This window comes from Podarcis liolepis (genome assembly GCF_965112155.1).
Source record: "Podarcis liolepis genome assembly, chromosome: 4".
In the NCBI taxonomy this organism is placed as follows: Eukaryota; Metazoa; Chordata; class Lepidosauria; order Squamata; family Lacertidae; genus Podarcis; species Podarcis liolepis.
In genome coordinates this window covers 48,106,119-48,130,155 of record NC_139558.1, presented here as the reverse complement: position 1 = coordinate 48,130,155, position 24,037 = coordinate 48,106,119, and the positions used below count along the sequence as shown (strand labels likewise).

At 44.5% G+C, this 24,037-nt stretch overlaps 2 protein-coding genes across 3 annotated transcripts in view; both read left to right on the top strand.

Moving 5' to 3' along the window:
- The first annotated feature begins 421 nt into the window (after positions 1–421).
- RPGR (retinitis pigmentosa GTPase regulator) overlaps positions 422–24,037 on the top strand; it is a 42,092-nt gene continuing 18,476 nt past the window's right edge. The window contains exons 1-13 of one of the 2 annotated variants that reach the window (XM_083498369.1): positions 422–796; positions 2,935–3,060; positions 4,963–5,055; positions 7,416–7,478; positions 8,784–8,942; positions 10,060–10,209; positions 10,894–11,052; positions 12,481–12,636; positions 16,971–17,095; positions 17,899–18,084; positions 18,754–18,940; positions 21,064–21,170; positions 22,204–22,269. In XM_083498369.1, coding sequence (XP_083354495.1) covers positions 622–796; positions 2,935–3,060; positions 4,963–5,055; positions 7,416–7,478; positions 8,784–8,942; positions 10,060–10,209; positions 10,894–11,052; positions 12,481–12,636; positions 16,971–17,095; positions 17,899–18,084; positions 18,754–18,940; positions 21,064–21,170; positions 22,204–22,269 — 1,752 coding nt within the window. In that variant the 5' untranslated portion in view covers positions 422–621. Of the gene's footprint in view, positions 797–891; positions 1,060–2,934; positions 3,061–4,962; positions 5,056–7,415; positions 7,479–8,783; positions 8,943–10,059; positions 10,210–10,893; positions 11,053–12,480; positions 12,637–16,970; positions 17,096–17,898; positions 18,085–18,753; positions 18,941–21,063; positions 21,171–22,203; positions 22,270–24,037 lie in introns of those variants that run through there. The other variant, XM_083498370.1, reaches the window with a different exon arrangement.
- On the top strand, positions 22,279–24,036 carry LOC310705769 (uncharacterized protein; the record flags this gene model as incomplete). The annotated part of the gene is made up of 1 exon (XM_083500592.1): positions 22,279–24,036. A coding segment is annotated over exon 1 (1,113 nt), but the record flags the coding sequence as incomplete, so codon positions are not given.

Here is a 24,037-nt window from a genome sequence, read left to right as displayed (position 1 = left end):
ACTCCTGTCTTCCACTGCCTCCCGCAGTTTAGTCAAACTCATGCTGGTAGCTTCGACAACACTGTCCAACCATCTCGTCCTCTGTCGTCCCCTTCTCCTTGTGCCCTCCATCTTTCCCAACATCAGGGTCTTTTCCAGGGAGTCTTCTCTTCTCATGAGGTGGCCAAAGTATTGGAGCCTCAGCTTCACGATCTGTCCTTCCAATGAGCACTCAGGGCTGATTTCCTTGAGAATGGAGAGGTTTGATCTTCTTGCAGTCCATGGGACTCTCAAGAGTCTCCTCCAGCACCATAATTCAAAGGCATCAATTCTTCGGCGATCAGCCTTCTTTATGGTCCAGCTCTCACTTCCATACATCACTACTGGGAAAACCATAGCTTTAACTATACGGACCTTTTACTATACGGGAGGTATAAACGTGTAATAAATGAAATGCCCTTGGAAAGTTTCCAAGTGGGAATGCCCCCTGTTCTCGGTGCCCACCATTTTGCAATGCTCATGGAGGAGTCTTGCTAATTGCTATTGAACTATTCAGGCGGTAACTTTCGTAAAAGCAATATTTCGAGGAGGGTTTTTTGTTCCTTTGTTTTTTTTAAAAGAAAACCTCTATGGTACTTGGAGATGACGCTCTACCCCGGCTTGCGGCGACTCTCTATGGTCGCTGCTCTAGCGGCCTCCGTTGCTAGTGGCAGGCGGTTTGTTTACTTCCGGGATCCAGGCTGCTCGCGCTTCCTTCTGTCTCCTAGGCGCCTCCCCCTCGAGCCTGTCATGGGGGAGGCCGAGGAGCAGGTGCCCGGTGAGTCCCAGTCCCGTCCCCCCCTCGTCTCGGGAAGCTAGTTGGTTGGTGCCGGCGCCCCTCGCCTGCTTCTGTCGTCATCGGCGGGCCCCGCGAGGCGAGCGCGCGCCAGGTTCCCCGCCGCCTCTTGTTGTTTTTCTCTCCTCTCCCCCCACTTTGCTCTTTATTTCCTCCGTATTGCATGGTAGAGGCAGGGAGAAGTAGGGAATTTGCTTCAGACTCAGGAGAGTTTGAACCATTTCCTAGCCCGTGCTTGCTCAGAAGTAAGTCCCATTTACTTCAGGGACTTATTTCCAAGTAAGTAAAACGCCCTCAATGTTTTCAGCCCCATTATGCAGAGTGGCACATTGTATTTCAGGGCGTTATTTTTAGGCCACATGTTTCATTCCAGATGAGTAAAGAAAATGGTTTAAAAGGTCAGATATAGGGCCTGTCACACACTTCTTCATGTAGTGTACACTGGTACCTTGGGTTACATATGCCTCAGGTTACATACGCTTCAGGTTACAGACTCCGCTAACCCAGAAATAGTGCTTCAGGTTAAGAACTTTACTTCAGGATAAGAACAGAAATCGTGCTCCGGCGGCAGCAGGAGGCCCCATTAGCTAAAGTGGTGCTTTAGGTCAGCGGCGTAGCGTGAGTTGTCAGCACCCGGGGCAACGCAAGTAATTTGCGCCCCCTAACCCGGGGCAAGGCAAGTTATTTGCGCCCCCCAACCCCTAACCTGCGAGTTGCCGCTGGCGCTGCTGCTCAAACGACACCGCTTGCCCGGAGGAGGAGGAGGGCAGAGAGGCAAGGAAAATTCAACGGCCCAGCAGCTGCAGCAGCAGCGGCGGAGGCGGGGCTGTGAAGAGGGGCTGCCTGGCGCGTCCTCCGCGGCGAGCGCTGAGAGCCGCTGCCTGCCGGGCACCTTCAGCCGGGCGCCGCGAGACATGCGGCTCTGCTACAGCCTGTGCCCGAGGCTCTTCGGCGACTCCGGAGGCAGCGAGCGCGCCCCCTCAGATGTTGCGCCCGGTGCGGCTGGCACCCCTGGCACCCCCCACGCTACGCCACTGCTTTAGGTTAAGAACAGTTTCAGGTTAAGTACTTAACCTGAGGTACCACTGTATACTCAAACTCGGAACTCGCTCCCACAGCAGGCAGTGTGACTTGGAAGGCTTTTTAAAAAAGAAAGAATTGGACACATTCAAGGAGGATATGTCTATGCATGGCTACTAGCCAGAATGGCTAGGCTCTGTTTCCATGGTTGGAGGCAATATGCATCTGAATACCAGTTACTGGAAACTGCAGAAGGGGACAGTGCTCTTCTGCCTGGGTCCTGCCTGCCAGCTTCCCACAGGCTGGCCATGGTGAGAACAGGATGCTGGATTAGATGGACCATTGGCCTGATCCATCAAGCTCTTAAAATGTTCTTATTTGCAAAGACTCGTTGAATTAAAGTGTTAAAAGTAACTGGTTCCCACTTTTTTTATTTTGGCCTCACCTTCTCCCAGGAAAACTTTTTAACAGAGCGATGCTATTAATGCGCACCCAGAAGCAAATCTCATAAAAGTTCAGTTGGGTTTGCTCTGAGATAACTGTTTAGGATTGCAGCCTTTGTTTGTTTTCTTGCTACTTGTGTTTCCAATTTGAAATAAGGAATCTCACCTGTACCTAACAGCACTGCTTGTCATATCTGATAAAATATTTGGACAATTTAATAAAATATTTGTCTCTATATTAGCAGAACTTTGGACACCAAGGGCAGAAAAATACACCCAAGGATTTTGGAATCTTAAAATAACTGAAGGGCTGTTACATAGTTGCGTGTTTTCCCCTGTTTCAGCTTGTAGGTTGCAACCAATTGGTTCAAATTACAAGAACATTTTAGATTAAGCATAAGAACTTCCTAACAGCATGAGCTGTTCAGCAGTGGAGCATACTGCTTCTAAAGGTGATACACTCTCCTTTTTTAGAGATTTCTAAGCAGAAGATGAGTGTGCCATAGCAGTGAATTTCCTGCATCAGGACCAAGCTGAACTAGATTACTTTTGAGGTTTCTTCCAGATGCCATTCTCTCAGAAAGAATGCTGTTAGGAGTAAAGTATGAAATAGAAATGTTTAGTATGAAATATTTAGGCTATTTTTTTCTTTTTTAGAATCAGGTGCTGTATTCACATTTGGAAAAAGCAAATTTGCCGATAATGTGCCTAGCAAGTTTTGGTTTAAAAATGACAAGCCTTTTCACATATCATGCGGAGATGAACATACTTCTGTTGTAACAGGTTAGTGTTTAAGGTTTTCTTTTAATTACTTTCTGTAGCAGCATTTCAGGAAAAACAAGTTAGCATTGTACTAGTATTTTCACAAATTCAAAATATTTTATTGTGAAGGTTCCTGTCCTAATCACACTGTGGTAGCAGTTTGAACCCACTTACTTGAGAGTAAGACCTATTGTATCCAGTAGGATATACGTCAAAGAAAGCATGCATTGAATTGCACTATGAAGGCCCAGTCCTGAGGTTGACTTGGATGTTTATACAGAAGTAATGATGTTTGCAAGATGGTAACATGACCTTCCTGTGTTTGTGAAATGGAAGTTTTATTTATTTATATTTTATTGAAGTAGTTTCAATTAAAAGAAATAAACTAATACAGAAAAAAGAAGGAAAAGTGAGGGGGAGAAAAAGAACAAAGATATATATAAAAGATATATAGATATACACACACAGACAAAAAAAAACAACTCAATATAAGATACTCCCATACATTCTTATTTAAATTTATATAGTGTTATTATCCTAATACTTACATAAATGTGAAATGGAAATTTAGGTTTCATGTTGAGATATGTGCCATGAGCTTTGTTTGCATCTCCCTGGTCTAAAAACTTGAAAATGTATCATAAAAAAGCTGTTTCTTGATTAATTCAAAATTCAGTCTCTCGGTGATTTACTTTATACATATTTATCCAATATTTTCTGTCATCAAGAGAAGGGAAGCTTCTGAGAGCAGCTTGCAATCTCAAAAAACAATAAGCAATAAAGCAATAATTGTTACTCCTAAAGTAAATTTCACAAGATCCTTGAAATTGTATACTTGGTGATAATACCAAAATTCAGCAGCAACTGGAGCCATGCAGTTTACAAGTCATCATTAATCCAGGACTAGAACTGGCTGAAATATGATGATCAAAGACTTAAAAGCAAGTGCTGATGTTCAAAGATCATCTGAACAATCTCTTTGGGAGACCAGTCCACTGGTATCAATTTTGAAAAATACTTACAGTACAATCCTTATCCTGGATCCACTGGCTGTTAGAGTAAGGTTACCAGATTTTTTTCAATGAATCCGGGGACACTTTTCAGCTTCCCACTAAACAAATGGATTTTGTCAGAGGACTGCTTTGAAAATCCAGGGACTGTCCCCGGGAAATGGGGACGTCTGGTAACCTTATTTAGAGTGGGGTGACTTTATAATTATTGTCAGCCTGGATAGCTCAGTTAGAGCATGGTTCTGATAATGCCAAGGTTGCAAGTTTGATCTCCATATGGGACAGCTGCATATTCCTTCATTGCAGGGGGTTGGCCCAGATGATCCTGAGGGTCCCTTCGAACCATTGAAGCCAGCTCCACGGGGCCGTGGGTGCTTGGACACCCTCAATAATATAATTGTGGGGGCTGGGCACCCAAAAAGTCAATGAGAAAAGCCAGGCGGCAGTGGCCCTGCCTCCAAGAGAAAAGCAGTTCAGCTCTGCCCTCTGCAGCCAGCAAGCGAGGCACCGTTTCGGGGGGGGGCGTGTCTCTACCTCTGAGTCTGAGACCCTCACCATGGAAAAGAGTGCCTAACTGGCTGCAGAGAGGAGGAGCCACCAGCGCCCCCCTCCACAATCCAGACGTGCAACGTCACACACACATGCCTGCACATAGTGTCTGTGACTTTGCACATCTGCTTTGCTCAGCGGAGACCCACAATCCTGAGGGTGAGATGGCACCCCTGCTTCCAGCTCTACAATATGATTCTGTGTGTTTTGGTAATAATTTGCAGTATATGAAGCGTACATGATTATTATTTGAGCAGGGGAGGATCAATGGCAAAAGGCCAACCAAAGTTATTTCACATTTTTAGAGAACCTTAAAGCAAACTCATTGGTGATCACTCTTTTTTTTTTTTAATATATTCTGTAGAAAATGGTAAACTTTACATGTTTGGAAGCAATAACTGGGGTCAACTAGGATTTGGAACAAGGAATACTGTCAACAAACCAACTTGCGTGAAAGGTTAGTCTCACATATGTGGTTTTATAACAGATGCCGTAATTGAAAATGAGCGGAAGAATGAACTCAGTCGCTAATACTTATGGTGATTCCTAACACCACTACTATAATAGCTCTCACTACATTTGGGACATAGGCACAACTTTCATATGAGAACTTTTAACAGCTATTGCTCCACTTTATTTAAAAAGAGAGAGAGAGGAAAACAAAAGGCTTTTGAGAATTGAAATAACCACAGTTAGAATATAACCACAGACAAAGCCTTTCAACTACGATTTATGAAATAGTAGAAAAAGCTAAAGAAGAAGAAGATACATGCGAGTTTTTTTTAGCAACAAATAAACTTTACAAAGCAAGGGGGTTTCTTTTGTAGACACTGATAAATTATTTTCGTATACATTTTTTATTTAAGGCAAAGAAAAAACTAATATAGCTCTAACTCTTGACAAAATGCATAGCATTTTTATTTCTCCCATTATTTTAAGATTTAAGGTATTTGACAATCCAACGTTTTCTCCTGAAGTATGGAAATAAATCTATTTGAAAATATGCCTTCTTTTATGTTACAAGCCCATCCTAAATAACAGGACATGTGCTGTTTCCTGTGGTTTAAACTAAGAGGATGAGGAGTGAAAAATCAATGTTTTGGTTCGTTTCTGGCCAGAAACGCTTAAGCAAAGAGTATCAGCTTTGATTTACTCCCAGGTTAAGTGTGTATAGGACTGCAGCCTTAATGATCCATTATTATTATAAAAATGTCATTGAATTAGAACAGGTTCTATGGGCAAATTTGCAAAATGGAAAAACCGCAGCCAATAATACATTGCAAACTATTGTGTTGGTTGCTCTAGAACAGGGGTGCCCAAACTTTTTTCAAGGAGGGCCAGATTTGATGAAGTGAAGGGCCGTGAGGGCCAACCAAGGTTGTTGCGCTTTTTTTAGGATTGAAATTGTTGAGCTTTTTTTTTTTTTAGGGTTGAAGTTGTTGAGGGGTTTTGTGAGGATTTTACCCCATAAACTGCCGAAGGGGCCGTATTAGACCCCCGAAATGGACTTTGGACATGTCTGTGGTAGAGCCTTTAGCCAACAAGGTGTGCTAAAGGTGGGAAAGGAGATTGCAGAGGAGCTGAACGGATTATTTGCATCTGTCTTCAGAGCAGAAGACTTGCGAGTAACATAAAAGTAATAAGGTGAAACAGGAGAGATGCGAGCCGGGAAGGGCGACAGAAGGGCCTGGCCGGGCGGCGACTCACCTCGCAGGCGGTGCGCCATCCCTTTGGCCCAGGCGAGGCGGCGGCGGCTGCTCAGCAACCTCCTTGCCCGTCTCCTCGTGAGGGAAACGCGGCGTCAGCGTCGGGGCGCCTCCGGCGGAGCAAGGCTGCTGGCCTGCCTTCCCCTCCGCCTTCCTCCTTTTCGCCGCGCCGCCTGCACCTCCGCTGCCTCCCGCTCTCGGCGGGCCCTCCCGGACGTCGGGCTCCGAGGGCGAAGGCACCCCTACTCGGCCCCACTCCACCATGCCTATCTGCAGCACGGCCCCCGCCGCCACGCTCCCGCTCAGCAACCTCCTTGCCCGTCTCCTCATGAGGGAAATGCGGCGTCAGCGTCGGGGCGCCTCCGGCGGAGCAAGGCTGCTGGCCTGCCTTCCCCTCCGCCTTCCTCCTTTTCGCCGCGCCGCCTGCACCTCCGCTGCCTCCCGCTCTCGGCGGGCCCTCCCGGGCGTCGGGCTCCGAGGGCGAAGGCACCCCTCCTCGGCCCCACTCCACCATGCCCATCTGCAGCACGGCCCCCGCCGCCATGCTCCCGCCAGCCGCCCTGGCCACTTCGCCCGCCTCCTCCTCGGAGGAGAAGGAGAAGAAGTGACGGCGACGACTCCGCCGCCCCAGCTCCAGGTGCTCCAGGCCACCGGGAGGGCAAAGTCCCGCTATGGCCCCCCGACCCTGGATGAAGGCCGCCGCCGCCTCAGAAATTTTCTCTCAGGCCGGCCGTGTAACGGCGCGGGAAGGGAGCGCCTTCGCTTTCTCCACCGTCCGCCTTCCAGCCCCCCATCCCCGCCCACAGCGCGCCGCCTCGCAGGGGGAAGCGGGCTGGCAGCTACACGGGCCACATGACAAGGTCTGGCGGGCCGGATTTGGCCCGCGGGCCTTGTGTTTGACACCCGTGCTCTAGAATGAGTTCAAACCTAATTTCAGTGGCTAATGCGCACCTGTGGGTTCCATGCTGGTAAATTCTAGACTGGAGTATGGAAGGTCTAGCTTTTTGCCATTTTTCCACTTACCACTGATTGGAGGTATGTAAAGTTGGAGCTTAATACATTCAACAATATTTTTTTAAAAAATGGTAACCACTGTCTATTTAATCCTCAGCTTTAAAACCAGAAAAAGTAAAACTAGCTGCTTGCGGGAGAAACCACACCTTGATTTATACAGGTACGTCATCTATATTTGCACATCAAATATCTTATGACCGCTTTCTGTGCACATTCTAAGAAATAGTCAGAACCTTAAAAAAAACAAAAACCCATTATGTGCACCTTTTATATTCAAAAAGACACTTGGTCCATCTGCTGTAAAATGGCCAGATTTGACTGGCTGCACCTTTTCTAAGGCCCGAGACAGCCTTGTCATCTGAAATTCATTAACTAGAAAATTCTGTGATTACATGTCATCTGTATGCAATCATAGTATGTGATCTACATCTAAGTTGTGACCCTCCCTAATCCTCACTGAATATTTTTCAACTATCCTTAATAGAGCTGATTTTTTAAAAACAATAACTTGGATAAGATTTGCTTAGCAGTAGCTAACCTGTTCAGTGTGGTTAACCCAAATAAACCTCTGGTTACATAGATCTTTCTGTGGAGATGGTAATAGCAAGGAAGTCAGCTGTTTTCTTATTGTGAATTCGGGTAGTAAATCTGATGCTGCCATCCTACTGAGATGGAAACATGCAAGGTAGCTCCTGTCGATAAATTCCTGCAAGACATTTATCATTTATAGGAAATTCTCCTTTCCTTATCACGGTAGAATTTAAAGTCTTCAGTAATGTTGTGAAATGAATAATTTTGAAAATATTTGGATCCGATTGCCATTCTTATGTCTTCCCTTGTAAATGATGTACATTTGTCATTAAACATGAATGCATTTTAATCAGGACCAAAGGTGTCAGGTTAAACATGGGAAAGGCACATGTTGTGGTTAATTAATTTAATGCCCGTCATTAACATTTGTAGTTTGTATGTTCGAGCAAGATTGCATTTAATTAACTTTGGCCTGAGTACACATGCTAATTGATTCTCATTGCTAGCTGAGCCTTTACCTGTAGCGCAGGGGGGCTAAATTGTGAATCTTCGGATGTTGCTGAACTACAGCTTCCTCAGCCCCATTGCAAATTGTCTATCTCCGAGGTTCTTTTCCTTCTGTTTAGAAGGGAAGGAACAAAACAAGTCATTCCTAATTGTAAATATTGATTTCCAGCCATGAGCAGAAACTACTTTTACTATGTTATGCATATTCCAGTAGTATATTTTTGGAATGTAGAATCCTGCTGCAGAGCGATGATTCTTAAGAACTTAAATAGGAATTTCTACAGCCAGACTTTGAGCATTTGAGGGCACCAGGGATTGACCTTTTGTACATGGGTGAAAATAAACATGAGCTGGTCTGATTTTTTTAGGTTTTGCTGTTGCTTCAGATGAGAGTGTGCTTATTCTACATGTGCTTTTCTGTGTGCAGAACAAGGAAATGTATATGCTGCTGGAGGTAACAGTGAAGGGCAGTTGGGATTAGGTGACACAGAGGAAAGAAGCACATTTCATCTAATTAGTTTTTTTAGTAACCAGCACAAGATCAAACAACTGGCAGCTGGATCCTACACGTCAGCAGCACTAACTGGTGAGCCCAACAGCTAACACAAATGTTGTGTGTGTGTGTGTTATTTGAGGCCTTTTATATTTTCCAGTTGACATTTGTGGAAGCCTGATAAAAAATTCACTTTGCATATATCGAAGGACAAATGTATTGTTGCAAATACTAGGTGAAAATGTTGGCGATTTTGATACAAGTTTCCAGAAACATCCTTACTTGGTTCCTAGTTCTTGACTGAGGTACATCACTGAACAGCAAATGCTTTGCTTAACTCTTTGGAAAGTATCCTGCCCTACAGTTATTTATTGGGTTTTCCTATAATTTTAGGGAATTTTTTTGTGAGTATCCAAATATTATGAACCTATTTAGGTGTATAATAGCATATATTTATATTCAAGGGTGTCTTCGTAGGTCCTTTGTAGCTTGACAGTTTGACTACCACAGTCTCCTAGCTTTCACATTGAACTGCTCCTAAATGTAGCCATTTTCTGTGTAATTTAATTTCCTTGCTGTCTTGATTTAAGAGACAAATAAGTTTAGATAGGAGGGCATAGCATTTAGCAATCTGTTTCCAGATACAACATGCTGTGTCTTATTGGGGGGGGGGGGAATCGTGGTTCTAGTGAAGTTTTTACTGTGATTTTTGAAATTCAGCTCTCTATCATTTCATATACTATATTACAAGATGCTTTTAAAATCCCCTCCACCAAATTCCTAGGGTTTAAAGCACCCTATGTTGTATTGCAAGGACTGCATTTCAGGAATCACAATATTGAGGTGTTGCTGTAAATTGGAAATACCATGTGTGGGGTGTGCTAGCTCCACAACCTCATTTCAGTCGCCCTGCACAATTTCAGTGGTGAGTGTCTCATGGAGACTTCTGCATGATGTAGAATGCTGGAAATCAGGATTCTAAACTGCATGGGGAGCCCACATGGGTAGAAGTAGGCTCTGTGCTTCATACAGTTGCCCTCAAACATGTGGAGGGAAAGGGGTTTTGCAAAGCACAGCAGCCATGATGCAGTGGCCACGTAAGCCCTGAATAGGACTTGCGTGGCCACTAGATCATGGATCCTGGGTTTTGTAAAGCCAACTTATTTAAATAAGTAAATAATACACTTACAAAACTCTCTTTTCTTTTAAGAGGATGGACAGCTTTTTGTGTGGGGGGACAATTCCGAAGGACAAATTGGTTTGGCTGATGAAGCTAATGCATATGTTCCTCATCAAGTGGATGTTGGTAAACCTGTTTCCTGGATCTCTTGTGGATACTACCACTCCGCCTTAATAACACGTAAGTGTGGAAATCTGGAGTGATGCAGAGGTATGGTGTACTTTCAATCATTAAATCCGATTATGCCCATTATAGTAGTGTGGGATTAGATTACCTGAGTTGGGATTCTGTTTTTGCTTGGATATATGCTACTAATTTGGTGGTGGTCAGACTCTTATAAAGTATTGATCATGAACCTATTAATCTCTGCAAAAGTGGTTTGGGCTTATTATTTGGGGAAAACATAATCCTTAACATACAGATAGCTGAGATAAATAAACTGACAGATTCTGTACATAGAAGGTATGGATTTTGAGCATTAACTACTGTAGTGGGGAAATGGAAATGGAATTTATTGACTGTTGGAATAAGATCAGTAGTCATATAAAGCTGGTAATGAATTTATTTCTGTAATCTGATCTTTCGGCAATTTGTGCAGAGTTGTTGCAATAGAGTTTGATGATGATGATGATGATGAATAAACTAATCTAGTGATGGACCTGTAAACTAAAAATAAAGTGGTGGTGTGTTTAAGTTTAAATACAACCCTGTCTTATGTTGTTGTTGTTTAGTCGTTTAGTCGTGTCCGACTCTTCGTGACCCCATGGACCAGAGCACGCATTTGTCATAAAGGAGATACGCAAATAAATGCCTCTTTTGTCCTAGCCTTAGTCTCAGTCTTGCTGCTATGTTGCTTTCTTACAGGAGATGGAGAACTTTATACTTTTGGGGAGCCTGAGAATGGAAAACTGGGTCTTTCAAAAGAGCAACTGAAAAACTACAAGGTCCCACAACTTGTTTCTGGAATTTCTGGTAGGGCCAATAAGGTTGCCTGTGGAGGAGGACACACAGTAGTGCTTGCAGGTATACTAGCTTCTTGCTCCTCAAATTGCGGGCTCGTGTTTCAATCCCCACAATCCTAAACTGCTGAATCCACACATTTAAATGGTCCACCTACATATGACTTAGCATATTGGATGCTGTATGTCAAAGATGGTGGAGACAGTTATAAAATAGCTGCTTAGTTTCTGTGGAAATAATTTAGCAAAATTAATTCACAAGGTGTCAGTGGCAAATGGATGTAGTGATGGAAATTGTAGAGCAAAACTAAGTAAAGAAAAGTTATTTAAAAGTGATGGAAGAAGGGGCAGAATTGGCTAAGAAAAGGGACAATGTGAAGCATCTGTCTAGAGGCAGGTCCACACCATACATTTAATGCACTTTCAACACATATTTAAAGCACATGAGTTTCCCCCAAAGGTTCTTGGGAACTGTGGTTTTCCCCACACAGAAGTTCCCAGCATCCTTAACAAAGTATAGTTCCCAGGATTCTTTGGGGGAAGTCATGGGCATTAAATGTACATATTATGTGATTCAAATGTATGGTGTGGATCTGCATATGATCAGTGGTCCTCTTATATGATGTAGAGTTTTAGTGCTCGGTTTACACCATTTGCATGTATCCACAGAACTAGAACTAGTAACTAATTTAGCTGTCAGTCTGGTGGTGATTTTACATAACCAAAGCAGAGACAGTGAAAAGACAACAACACTCAGGTCTTTGGCATGCTACTACTTAGGCTGAATCCTATGTGTTCTGGTTGATTCCTATTACTGACAACTAGGCTGAGATGTTAGTGAGACTAGACCCTTCATAAGCGAATAGGGGTCAAAGTGTTTACTGTTCTAAATAACATCTAACCTCTTACTGAGGCTTTTAAAGAGGTGTGGTTTTATTTTGTTTCCTTGTTTTTTTGCTTCTGTATCTTCCAGCAGAGGGAGCTTTAATATTTTATTTAGTATAATATTTTGGGTTATGTAATATGATATTCTTACAATGATATTATGGGTTTAAATATATTGGTTATTCTCATTTTAAAAAATCTCTCTCTCTCATTACTTTTATTTTTAAGTACAAGGCCTGGTGTACACATCACATTGAACCATAGGCTAAAACAAAATGTGGTTTAGTGTGAACACATTGCATGTTGGTTCATGCTGCTCGGTTCCAGTGGTGCTCCACCTTCACTCCTGCTGTTGTGCAGTAGACATATGAAATGTTGTTTCCCCCAAACCACAAGCAGAAAATCAAGAGCAATTCTTGGTTACTACTCAACTACTCACTGATGGTTGGAAGAGACATACCTGTGTTCAGATGACATGACAAGTCACATTCTTCGGCATGCCAGGAATTGGGGAGGAACAGCATGGGAACTTTTGAGCAGTGTGCACTAGGAAACTTGGAGGATGGAAGACTATGGATAGAATATTAATCTCATGTATGTTTTTCAGAGGGGAAGGTCTACACCTTTGGCCTTGGCCAATATGGGCAGCTTGGACATGGTACATTTATTTTTGAAATTTCTGAACCAAAGATAGTGGATTGTTTGAGAAAGCATAAAATCTGTAACATTGCCAGTGGGGAAAATCATACAGCTTTAGTAACAGGTATGTATGCGGTTAGCTATGAAATGTATTTGCAATGCTATTGGTGTATTTTTGTGCATAATACAAATTTTTCCTATTTTTAAATCTGCCAGGTCACAAAGAGATACGTAAAACATTTCCTGTGAAACATTTAAAATAAAATTTTCTCAAATTAAGACTCAGAACAGCTGAAAGGGACCCTCTGGGGCTAAGGGCAAGTTATATAAACAGAAACTCCAGGGAGTACCATTGAAGAAAGGAATTCTTCTATTGTTTGAATCAGTTGTTCCTGCTGAAGGGGCATTTCTGAGTTTAGCGGAGCCTTAAGCAACAGGGGGACTCGGAAGAATATGTGTTTGTATTTGTTTGTGGTTCAGGAAAGCGTGGTAAGAGTGTCCTTTTGGTGGAATGGGGGAAGGATATGACTATGAGATTTTAAAAGTTACCAAATATTAAATATGTATAAATGGAGGTGACAAGACCCTGGTGGTCTTAAATGTATTTCATAGTAATTCTTATCTATATGTAGTTTATTAAACAAAACAAAAAGCCATGCAACATGTACAGCACAGTCCTATACTTGCCTCCTCAAAATGGATCTCAATAAATTCAATGGGGTATACTCTCTGGTGTGAGTATTGCAGTGACATTTGCTTAGTTCATATTCAGTGGCCAAACCATGGGCTGAGCGTTGGGTCCTGCTTGAGGTTTGTGTGCTCTTTCCTCCACAATGTCTCCTTCACATGCTCTGACATACTCGCTGGTGCAGGCAAGCCATAATTGGTAATTGAGTCTGAACTGGACAAACTGTGGTATGCCTACAAATTAGAATGGGAATCCATGGGTTCATGATGCATATGTGTGATTTAACCCATTCTTATGATTTTAATGGAAATTGCGAACCAGGCAAGAATATCAGTGGCAGCTGCTGAAGTGATTAGACAGGCTTAATGGGAAGCACTTTTTTCAGAAGAGTGCAAAATCTGGCTTGTAGTACTCAGTTACCAATAGTGAATATACATCTTAATTTAATGAAGTCATCAAGATCACTGAAAAAATCTCCACACTGTGCAATAAATATATTCACCAGATGTGTTTTCCTGTTCATATGCTAATTTTATTTTAGCATAATTAATGTAATTCAGAAGATACATGACCCTTCTGCTAATGATGCTAGCGGTTTTTCTGCTGCAAATCTATTTTCTGATCAGCTTGCCTTCTCTAGTTTAATCAGCTCATATGTACCGTATTTTTCGCCCTATAAGACGCACCGGCCCATAGGACGCACCTAGTTTTCAGGGGGGGAAATCAAGGAAAAAAATATGATTTCCCCCCCGCAGCTCTGGGAGCAGCGGACAGGCTGCACGCAGCCTGTGCGCTACTCCAAGACCTTCTCCCTGCTTTTGCAGGGAGGTGGCGGAATTCCCCCACCTCCCGCAAAAGCCCACAGGAGCCCCACTTGACTCCTGCGGGCTTTTCGACTAGGAGGGAGAAGGGACTGATTCGGCCAGTCAGTCCCTTCTCCCTCCTTGGGGAAAAGCCCCCAAGAGCCACTTGCTCTTTAAAGGGTGCACGGCTCCTGCAGGCTTTTCTAGGAGGTGGGGAATTCCCCCACCTCCTAGAAAAGCCGGGGAGCCCCTTTAAAGAGTGCACGGCTTTTGCCTGCTTTTGCAGGAGGTGGGGGAATTCCCCCATCTCCCGCAAAAGCCCAAAGGAGGGAGAAGGGACTGATTCGGCTAGTCAGTCCCTTCTCCCTCCTTGGGGAAAAGCCCCCAAGAGCGGCGCGCTCTTTAAAGGGTGCACGGCTCCTGCAGGCTTTTCTAGGAGGTGGGGGAATTCCCCCCCTCGTAGAAAAGCCAGCAGAAGTCGCGGAGCCCCTTTAAAGAGCGCGCCGCTTTTGCCTGCCTTTGCGGGAGGTGGGGGAATTTCCCCATCTCCCGCAAAAGCCCAAAGGAGGGTTGGAGAGTAGCGGCAAGGCGTCGCGCGCCTTCCCGCTGCCCCCCATCCTCTGGGGCTGGCGATGGGGGAAGCGCTGCTTTCCCCACCGCCAGCCTCCAAGCCGGGTTGGAGAGCAGCGGCAAGGCGTCGCGCGCCTTCCCGCTGCCCCCCATCCTCTGGGGCTGGCGATGGGGGAAGCGCTGCTTTCCCCACCGCCAGCCTCCAAGCCGGGTTGGAGAGCAGCGGCAAGGCGTCGCGCGCCTTCCCGCTGCCCCCCATCCTCTGGGGCTGGCGATGGGGGAAGCGCTGCTTTCCCCACCGCCAGCCTCCAAGCCGGGTTGGAGAGCAGCGGCAAGGCGTCGCGCGCCTTCCCGCTGCCCCCCATCCTCTGGGGCTGGCGATGGGGGAAGCGCTGCTTTCCCCACCGCCAGCCTCCAAGCCGGGTTGGAGAGCAGCGGCAAGGCGTCGCGCGCCTTCCCGCTGCCCCCCATCCTCTGGGGCTGGCGATGGGGGATGCGCTGCTTTCCCCACCGCCAGCCTCCAAGCCGGGTTGGAGAGCAGCGGCAAGGCGTCGCGCGCCTTCCCGCTGCCCCCCATCCTCTGGGGCTGGCGATGGGGGAAGCGCTGCTTTCCCCACCGCCAGCCTCCAAGCCGGGTTGGAGAGCAGCGGCAAGGCGTCGCGCGCCTTCCCGCTGCCCCCCATCCTCTGGGGCTGGCGATGGGGGAAGCGCTGCTTTCCCCACCGCCAGCCTCCAAGCCGGGTTGGAGAGTAGCGGCAAGGCGTCGCGCGCCTTCCCGCTGCCCCCCATCCTCTGGGGCTGGCGATGGGGGAAGCGCTGCTTTCCCCACCGCCAGCCTCCAAGCCGGGTTGGAGAGCAGCGGCAAGGCGTCGCGCGCCTTCCCGCTGCCCCCCATCCTCTGGGGCTGGCGATGGGGGAAGCGCTGCTTTCCCCACCGCCAGCCTCCAAGCCGGGTTGGAGAGCAGCGGCAAGGCGTCGCGCGCCTTCCCGCTGCCCCCCATCCTCTGGGGCTGGCGATGGGGGAAGCGCTGCTTTCCCCACCGCCAGCCTCCAAGGCGGGTTGGAGAGCAGCGGCAAGGCGTCGCGCGCCTTCCCGCTGCCCCCCATCCTCTGGGGCTGGCGATGGGGGAAGCGCTGCTTTCCCCACCGCCAGCCTCCAAGCCGGGTTGGAGAGTAGCGACAAGGCGTCGCGCGCCTTCCCGCTGCCCCCCATCCTCTGGGGCTGGCGATGGGGGAAGCGCTGCTTTCCCCACCGCCAGCCTCCAAGCCGGGTTGGAGAGCAGCGGCAAGGCGTCGCGCCCCTTCCCGCTGCCCCCCATCCTCTGGGGCTGGCGATGGGGGAAGCGCTGCTTTTCCCACCGCCAGCCTCCAAGCCGGGTTGGAGAGTAGCGGCAAGGCGTCGCGCGCCTTCCCGCTGCCCCCCATCCTCTGGGGCTGGCGATGGGGGAAGCGCTGCTTTCCCCACCGCCAGCCTCCAAGCCGGGTTGGAGAGCAGCGGCAAGGCGTCGCGCGCCTTCCCGCTGCCCCCCATCCTCTGGGGCTGGCGATGGGGGAAGCGGTGCTTTCCCCACCGCCAGCCTCCAAGCCGGGTTGGAGAGTAGCGGCAAGGCGTCGCGCGCCTTCCCGCTGCCCCCCATCCTCTGGGGCTGGCGATAGGGGAAGCGCTGCTTTCCTCCACCGCCAGCCTCAAACAGCAGACTCTCCTGGCTTCAGCGGAAGCAACGCGAAGCCTCCGGAGCGCAGGCTTCGGAGGCTTCGTGTTGCTATCGCTGAAGCCAAGGAGTCTGCATTCGCCCCATAAGACGCACCCACATTTCCCCTTCATTTTTGGAGGGGAAAAAGTGCGTCTTATAGGGCGAAAAATACGGTACTTCCTATAGATTTGGCTCAGTAACTGTCCATTTTTCATGGCCTTAATGGTCCTAGTGGTTGATGAAGATTTAATATTGAAGGGTTAATACCTGCGTTGTAAATAGATGTTCGGGTTTTTAAGGTAAACTTGAGGAAGCGGGGTAATCCTGAAGGCTAGAATACAATATCTGCTCTTGATACTTTGAGCACTAACTCCTTATTTTTACTGGTTCAATGGTTCCATTAGTAAGCAATTGACATGGAAAACTTGAGAATGTCAACATTCCAAAACATTCAATTGTAATAATATTATGAACATCATTTTCATAGCTGTATGTTTTACATTAGCCAGATTAACTTTTTTGTTGTCGTTTTCCTTCCTCTAGTGGAAAAACCTATGTTACAGGTTGAAATACTTATTTCAGAATTTTTGCTCTTGGAAAGAAAGTCATTCTCCTTTCTAATTAGTTGTTGTGGCTTCACTCACTGCTTTTTACACACTGCTGCATTACATGTTAGTAAACATGCTTCTTTCTCCACATTTAGAGAATGGCCTTATGTACACCTTTGGAGATGGACGGCATGGCAAATTAGGGCTTGGGGAAGAAAATTACACAAATCAGTTTTTTCCTACGCTGTGTTCCAATTTTGGGGGGTTTGCTATACAGTCGGTAAGACCTCATTTTTTCTTCATGCTCTGAAATACTAATTCAGTATATCTCATGTTGTACTTAAAGGTACCATATTTAGAGGTCATCCATATGTTTATACCATGCTATATTTTTTAATTGTAGATAAGCACTGGATACATTTGTATTTCTTGGTATGTTTTTTTTTTAAAATAATTGGTTTACTTTTTCTGTTTAGATAGAAAAATAGATTTGTATGAGGTGTTTCTTTGTGATCAAAGCCAGTGCTGCACTGTGTGCACTGTAAACTATTTGAAGAAATGAACATCTTTAAGGAAATTTCTTAGATTCTACAGCAGATTCTTAGATTTCCGTATAGCAGTTGCGATATAAACCTTGCTACTTAATGGATTTTTTCACATCAAGGCTACGCCCAGCCTGTCACTATTTTGCCAAAATAATCATATTAGGGTGAGGTATCAAAATAAGTTTGCCAAAAAGGCATACTGTTTCTATCCCTTCCGCAATTGCTTCACAGACACAGTGAGAGTGAGTGAGTTAAGTCTCCCTGAGACAATCACTTAGAAAAAGAGCACCACCAAATGGTAACCTCACACCAATATCTCATTTCTTTCCATTTAGAGTCTCATATTTGTCACGCTGACCTTGCTCAAAATACTATGATTTGGAAATGATGCATAACATGTGTTGAGGGACCGTAATGGTGAAAGTTCTGAAGATTGTACCAAATCATTAGGAGTGTACTTTCTGCTTAGGTTTCCCCTTCCTATGTACCTGCAAAGTTTACAGCCTCCATTAATCCCTGCATTGACTTTGTACTGTAGGTCTCCTGTGGTGGTTGTCACATGCTAGTTTTTGCCACACCGAGGCCTAAAGAACTGGGTGAAACTCATGTGTCAGACCAAAAGGAACACCACTTGTCTGCTGTGGTCTCTGAAGTGGGTGGAGATGCATTAGTAATAGATACCTTCCATCGGACGTTATCGGCACGCTTGCGGCGGAGAGCAAAGGTATATTTTAAACTGTTTCTACTGAGCTTCAAAAAACGTCAAAAGACAACATGATCACACCTAGTTGCTATGCCACAAATCACCGTCGGGGGCAGTGCAGGCTGTATATGCCAAAGGCCAAGAGATTCACAAGGAAACACTTGGAGGAGAACTGCTTGACTTTCAATATTAAAATCTCCAGGCAGCTCTACAATAAAGTACTGAGATCCAAGATGGTAAATCCTCCCTAAGTTTTTTTTTTAATTGAAGAGTGCTATCAAAATATCTTCATTATAAGTAAATAAATAAATATCACATCAAACTTCCATGCTGTAGTTGACTGGTAATTTATTGTGGTAATAATTCCTTTATTATGTCTTTCTTTAACTGAACAGTAGGTGCAGCCTCTAACTTGCATGATTGTAGTTTTACTTATACGTGCAGTTTGAACTTACTATAGCCTTGGTATTTTCATCTGTCCTGAATCTGGCCAGGGAAGATCCAGCACACATTGTAGATGATTTCCTGACTTCAAGCATTACTGCACTGTAGGCAGATTCACAGCGCTCATTCTAGGGAAATGAAAAGCAAACACTGCCCTCATTCTACCCCTCATTGTATCACTGTCCTTTATTGGTTACCTTGAAGTGACTCAAAAGCTGCTATGCTTTCTTTTCACCCTTTCACAAGGACAAATCACCAGAACAGGTTAGCCGGCTGGTACGAACACTTCCTCCACTAGGAGAAGGTCCTTCAAAGCTTGCATCCTGTGCCATCAGCAACACTCTCCCCCTTGGTGTACTCAGATCAAACCACCTTGACTCGGTGGCAGCTGATGGAAGTCAAGGCACCCAATCTGCTTTGGATGGTGAAACAGGTAAACAATTTTTTTATCACCAGTTTCTGTTATGCTCCTATAAATAATTTGTGGGGGGTTTTGAGCATCAGGGGTCCTTAAAACTGCAATGCAGTTATCACTTAGAGTCTCACTTGCTGATTAAATAATCAGTTGTAATGTTGTTGTTGTTGTTGTTTAGTCGTTTAGTCGTGTCCGACTCTTCGTGACCCCAAGGACCAGAGCACGCCAGGCACTCCTGTCTTCCACTGCCTCCTGCAGTTTGGTCAGACTCATGTTTGTAGCTTCGAGAACACTGTCCAACCATCTCGTCCTCTATTGTCCCCTTCTCCTTGTGCCCTCAATCTTTCCCAACATCAGGGTCTTTTCCAGGGAGTCTTCTCTTCTCATGAGGTGGCCAAAGTATTGGAGCCTCAGCGTCAAAATCTGTCCTTCCAGTGAGCATTCAGGGCTAATTTCCTTAAGAATGGATACGTTTGATCTTCTTGCAGTCCATGGGACTCTCAAGAGTCTCCTCCAGCACCATAATTCAAAAGCATCAATTCTTCGGCGATCAGCCTTCTTTATGGTCCAGCTCTCACTTCCATACATTACTATTGGGAAAACCATGGCTTTAACTATATGGACCTTTGTTGGCAAGGTGATGTCTCTGCTTTTTAAGATGCTGTCTAGGTTTGCCATCGCCTTTCTCCCAAGGAGCAGGCGTCTTTTAATTTCGTGACTGCTGTCACCATCTGCAGTGATCATGGAGCCCAAGAAAGTAAAATCTCTCACTGCCTCCATTTCTTCCCCTTCTATTTGCCAGGAGGTGATGGGCCCAGTGGCCATGATCTTCGTTTTTTTGATGTTGAGCTTCAGACTATATTTTGCACTCTCCTCTTTCACCCTCAATAAAAGGTTCTTTAATTCCTCCTCACTTTCTGCCATCAAGGTTGTGTCATCTGCATATCTGAGGTTGTTGATATTTCTTCCGGCAATCTTAATTCTGGCTTGGGATTCATCCAGCCCAGCCTTTCGCATGATGACTTCTGCATATAAGTTAAATAAGCAGGGAGACAATATACAGCTTTGCCGTACTCCTTTCCCAATTTTGAACCAATCAGTTGTTCCATATCCAGTTCTAACTGTAGTTTCTTGTCTCACAGAGAGATTTCTCAGGAGACAGATGAGGTGATCAGGCACTCCCATTTCTTTAAGAACTTGCCATAGTTTGCTGTGGTCGACACAGTCAAAGGCTTTTGCATAGTGGATAAAGCAGAAGTAGATGTCTTTCTGGAACTCTCTATAATCCAGCGCATGTTTGCAATTTGGTCTCTGGTTCCTCTGCCCCTTCGAAATCCAGCTTGCACTTCTGGGAGTTCTCGGTCCACATACTGCTTAAGCCTGCCTCAGTTGTAATACTGAGCAACATAAAGACAGGACAAGTGCAATACATCTACATAACCTGGGCAGGGATATGTGATTAGAATTTTTTTCTTTGCACCATGGCCTCATTTGCCTGCCACTGAAAACTTAGCTTATAGTTTACTGTGAGCATGCCAATCTGAGTGTTCAGAAGAAACTACAATCCCAGGCTTAGCATTATGTCTGGACCAGAGACTGTAGTTTGCTTTGCTCCGTACAAACCAAGATCTGTACTTAAGTTTTGCTTTTGACTTACGGATTGTGGTTTGTTTGAGCAAAACAAGCTGCTATATCTGCTTCAGACATAACATAAAGTCATGGTCTGTGGTTTTTTCCTCCCATGTGCTAGTAGGAAGGAGAAAAGTGGCCCAGACTGCATGTTCATGGTAAACCATTAACTATTGTTTAACCAGACACGTGAACTGGGCCATGAGAGATCTGTGAATGGGGTCTCTGTGCTTTTTTGCTTGCTTTTCTCAATTAAATAAGCCTCCCCACCTCCATATTTGCTGTCATTTGACCCATAGGGCAAGCAAAATATGCAGGCATCATTATGGGCAGAAAACACATTCTTCCTTTTATTGTATTTACTGAAACAAGATTACTTGTCCTGCCAGTTGGGACTGCCAGGAACCCTTCTGTTTCAGTTCTTTCTCGGTAATTAGAGGAGCATCCAGACTTCCTTTTCCTCAAATAAGTGCACACATGAATAACTGTATATCCTGTATTTTGTTTTAAAGGAGATAGGAAAGAGGAGAAAAATGATGCAGAAGAGAGCTCAACAGAAGATGATTCAGATGAAAATGAGGGTAGAACCCTTGGGAGCACCACAGATGTCTTGAATATGGTAATATTTATTTATTTATTTTGTCTCCACAGATCTCAGGGGGCTCACAACATAAAAATACAATATAAAAGCACAAAATACATGATAAAAACACGGACAAAACACCCACAAACCAACAACCCCCTCCCACAAACACATCTACTACTAGTGATTGTATTTATACTTTGGTTTGTGGCTGAGGTATAACTGTTTTCCTGTGGAGTGTCTGGTGGCAGTAGCAACAGCAGGAAGAGCACAGGAATCTTTCCTGGGCCACTTCCACACTCCACAGTTACAACAGAGAGAGAAAATGGTTTAATATGGACATAATGCTTAACTATGGTTTAGTGTTTCAGGAATGGGCCATGGGCTTGTGCAACACCTTCCCCCTCTCCTCCAGTATGACCATGAGGAGATCAAAAACATTCACATCTGTTTTCAGTTAATCGCAGTTTAACACTATGACCAGCCTATATATAAACTATTGGTTTATTAAAACGACTCAACTTCATGAAAACTGTTACAAAGTAGACCTGTTTTAGTAAACAGAAGTTAGGTCTAGCCACAGTTTAGCTTGGAAACTTAACACTAAACTGTGGTTTCTTAAAAACTGAAACAAGAACTTCCAGTCCCCTTGCAACTGCTGGAGAGGGAGGGTGTGGTGCAGAAGCCCAAGTCCACTTTGGTTTTACTGGGGACCTCTGTAGTGTAGTATTTAGGTAGCAAGAAAATTTGCATAGTTCTGGGTAAATGTTTTGCATTAATGTTAGTTAAAAGGATCAGGTAGGAGGGGATGGAAAAGACCTCTGCCTGAGATCTTGGAGAGCTGCTACCCCTCACAGTAGACAGTAATGGGCTAGATAGGCAACTTGTTCTACCAGGCAGAAGACAGATTCTTACATTGCTATAATTCTGGTACTTTGGGCATCAGGCTGTTAGTCTGGAAGGTATGTTGAGATCTTCTGGTTAAAAAGCAGAGTTCATGAATGTGTATCTAATGCTATTTTGTTAGCTAGTTGCTGTTATTTACTACTCTCATTAAAATACTTTCCAGACCCATGTGATGAGAGTGAATCCCGTTGACCATTCCTTAGAGTTAGCACCAGTACAAAAACAGAAGGTACTGCCAATTTATATATGTATTTTATCTTTTTATTTATTTGTTTATTATTATTTTTTAAAAATTATTTTATCTAAAATGTGGTTATCTTTCCTGTTGCTATAAAACATTAACTACAGTAACTCTACTGATTCCTAGTTTTAAAAAACACCAAAACAGGTAAATTTTAAATATGCCTTAAATAAGAGTTGTCACACAAAATAATTTAATGCATCTTTTGTTTCCGGGAACGTATTTAGGATAAGGGCAAATCTTTCCCCACACCAGGTTGCTTTTCTGCTTATTACTAGCGAAAGGTTTATATACATTGTTGTTATTTTTAAAATTATTTTGAGCAGTATACTTTTTCATCAGGGGCTTGCAATGGGAAAGCGGGCAGAAGAATCCTGCTGTGCAAGTGGAATTGTGCTTATGCTTCTCTGAATCTTGCCCATTTTCTTCTTCATCTTTTATGTTACCTTCGTTTATGATCCTCTTCCATCCTGTCAAGCTGCTTATGTTCCCTTTTCATGTTCTGATTTATTTGCCTTTTGTCTTCCTCTCATTTTATTTGTAACACTCTCCTTTCTTTTGTTCCCCCTTTTCTTTCTTGCTTCCCATGCGGAGTAGAAGAAAAATATAAATGGGAAACTGGATATTCATGGTAAGGGTGGGATGAAAGAGTCTGTTCAGAAGGTTCTGGAATTGAGTGGCACATCTTCTCAGGTGGAACCTACACATTCAGAGTGTCTAGGAAAGGATCCCAATTTAGAAAAAAGTTTTTACGATGCTTTTGTGAGGAAAATTAAAGCTGGTAAAAAGTACTCAAAAAGTAAGTCTGCACAGGCCATTACTGATAGGGCACTGAAGCCTGACACTGACCAGACTATTAAAAAAGAATTTAAAGTAGCAAAAAAGGGAAAATTGGACCAAGTAAATTCAACCCCTCAGGAGCTGCCATTCAGCCATGCTAGTGATGGTATGATAGAAAAACACTATGTGGATTGCCAGGAAAATAAAGCAGAAGCTAAAGTAGTGAAATCTGATAAATATGGCAAAATATATGTACAAGGTAAAGAAAACAATGAAAAACAGAGAGAGTTTAAACACAAGGAGATATTTATGAAGCAAACAGCAGTAACTGTGTCATCATCTTCAAGTGAGGAAAGTAGTAATGAGTCAGCAAAATATGTTCTTCAGATAAACCAGTTTAATTATGGCAAAATAACAAAGAGAGAAATGGATGTAGAAAACAGAAATATAAATTGGGAGAAGGAGCAAAATAAAGAAAAGGAGTGTTTTGAAGATACCAGTAATCAAGCTCAGAGTGAAGAGAATGAAAATATAGATAGTTCAGATAAGGCTGCCAAGTTAGAAGAAGAGAATCTTGAAAGCAGGCAAGACAATGAAGAATGTGGAGTGGTTGCAGAAGAAGCTGAAAACGAAGAGGAGAAGCAAGATGGAAAAAATTACAGTGAAGTAGAATCTGAAGGAGAAGAAGGTGAAAATGAATCAAATAAAGAAGATGACCCCATAGCCATCGACAGAGATGAAGAAGTTAAAATGCAGTCTAAAGCAGAAAATGTGGATAGGCTGGAGAATGAGGTGGAAGAAGGGAAAGTTGACACAGATTTTGAACTGCAAGAGGAAGAAGCAGAAGAAGAAGATATAGATGAGGCTGTAATGGAAGAAAAATATGAAAACATAGAGGAGGGTGAATTTGTAAAGGAGATTGAGGTGGTAGAGGAGGAGCAAGAGAAGAATGAATGGGTGGAAGAGGAGAAAGAAA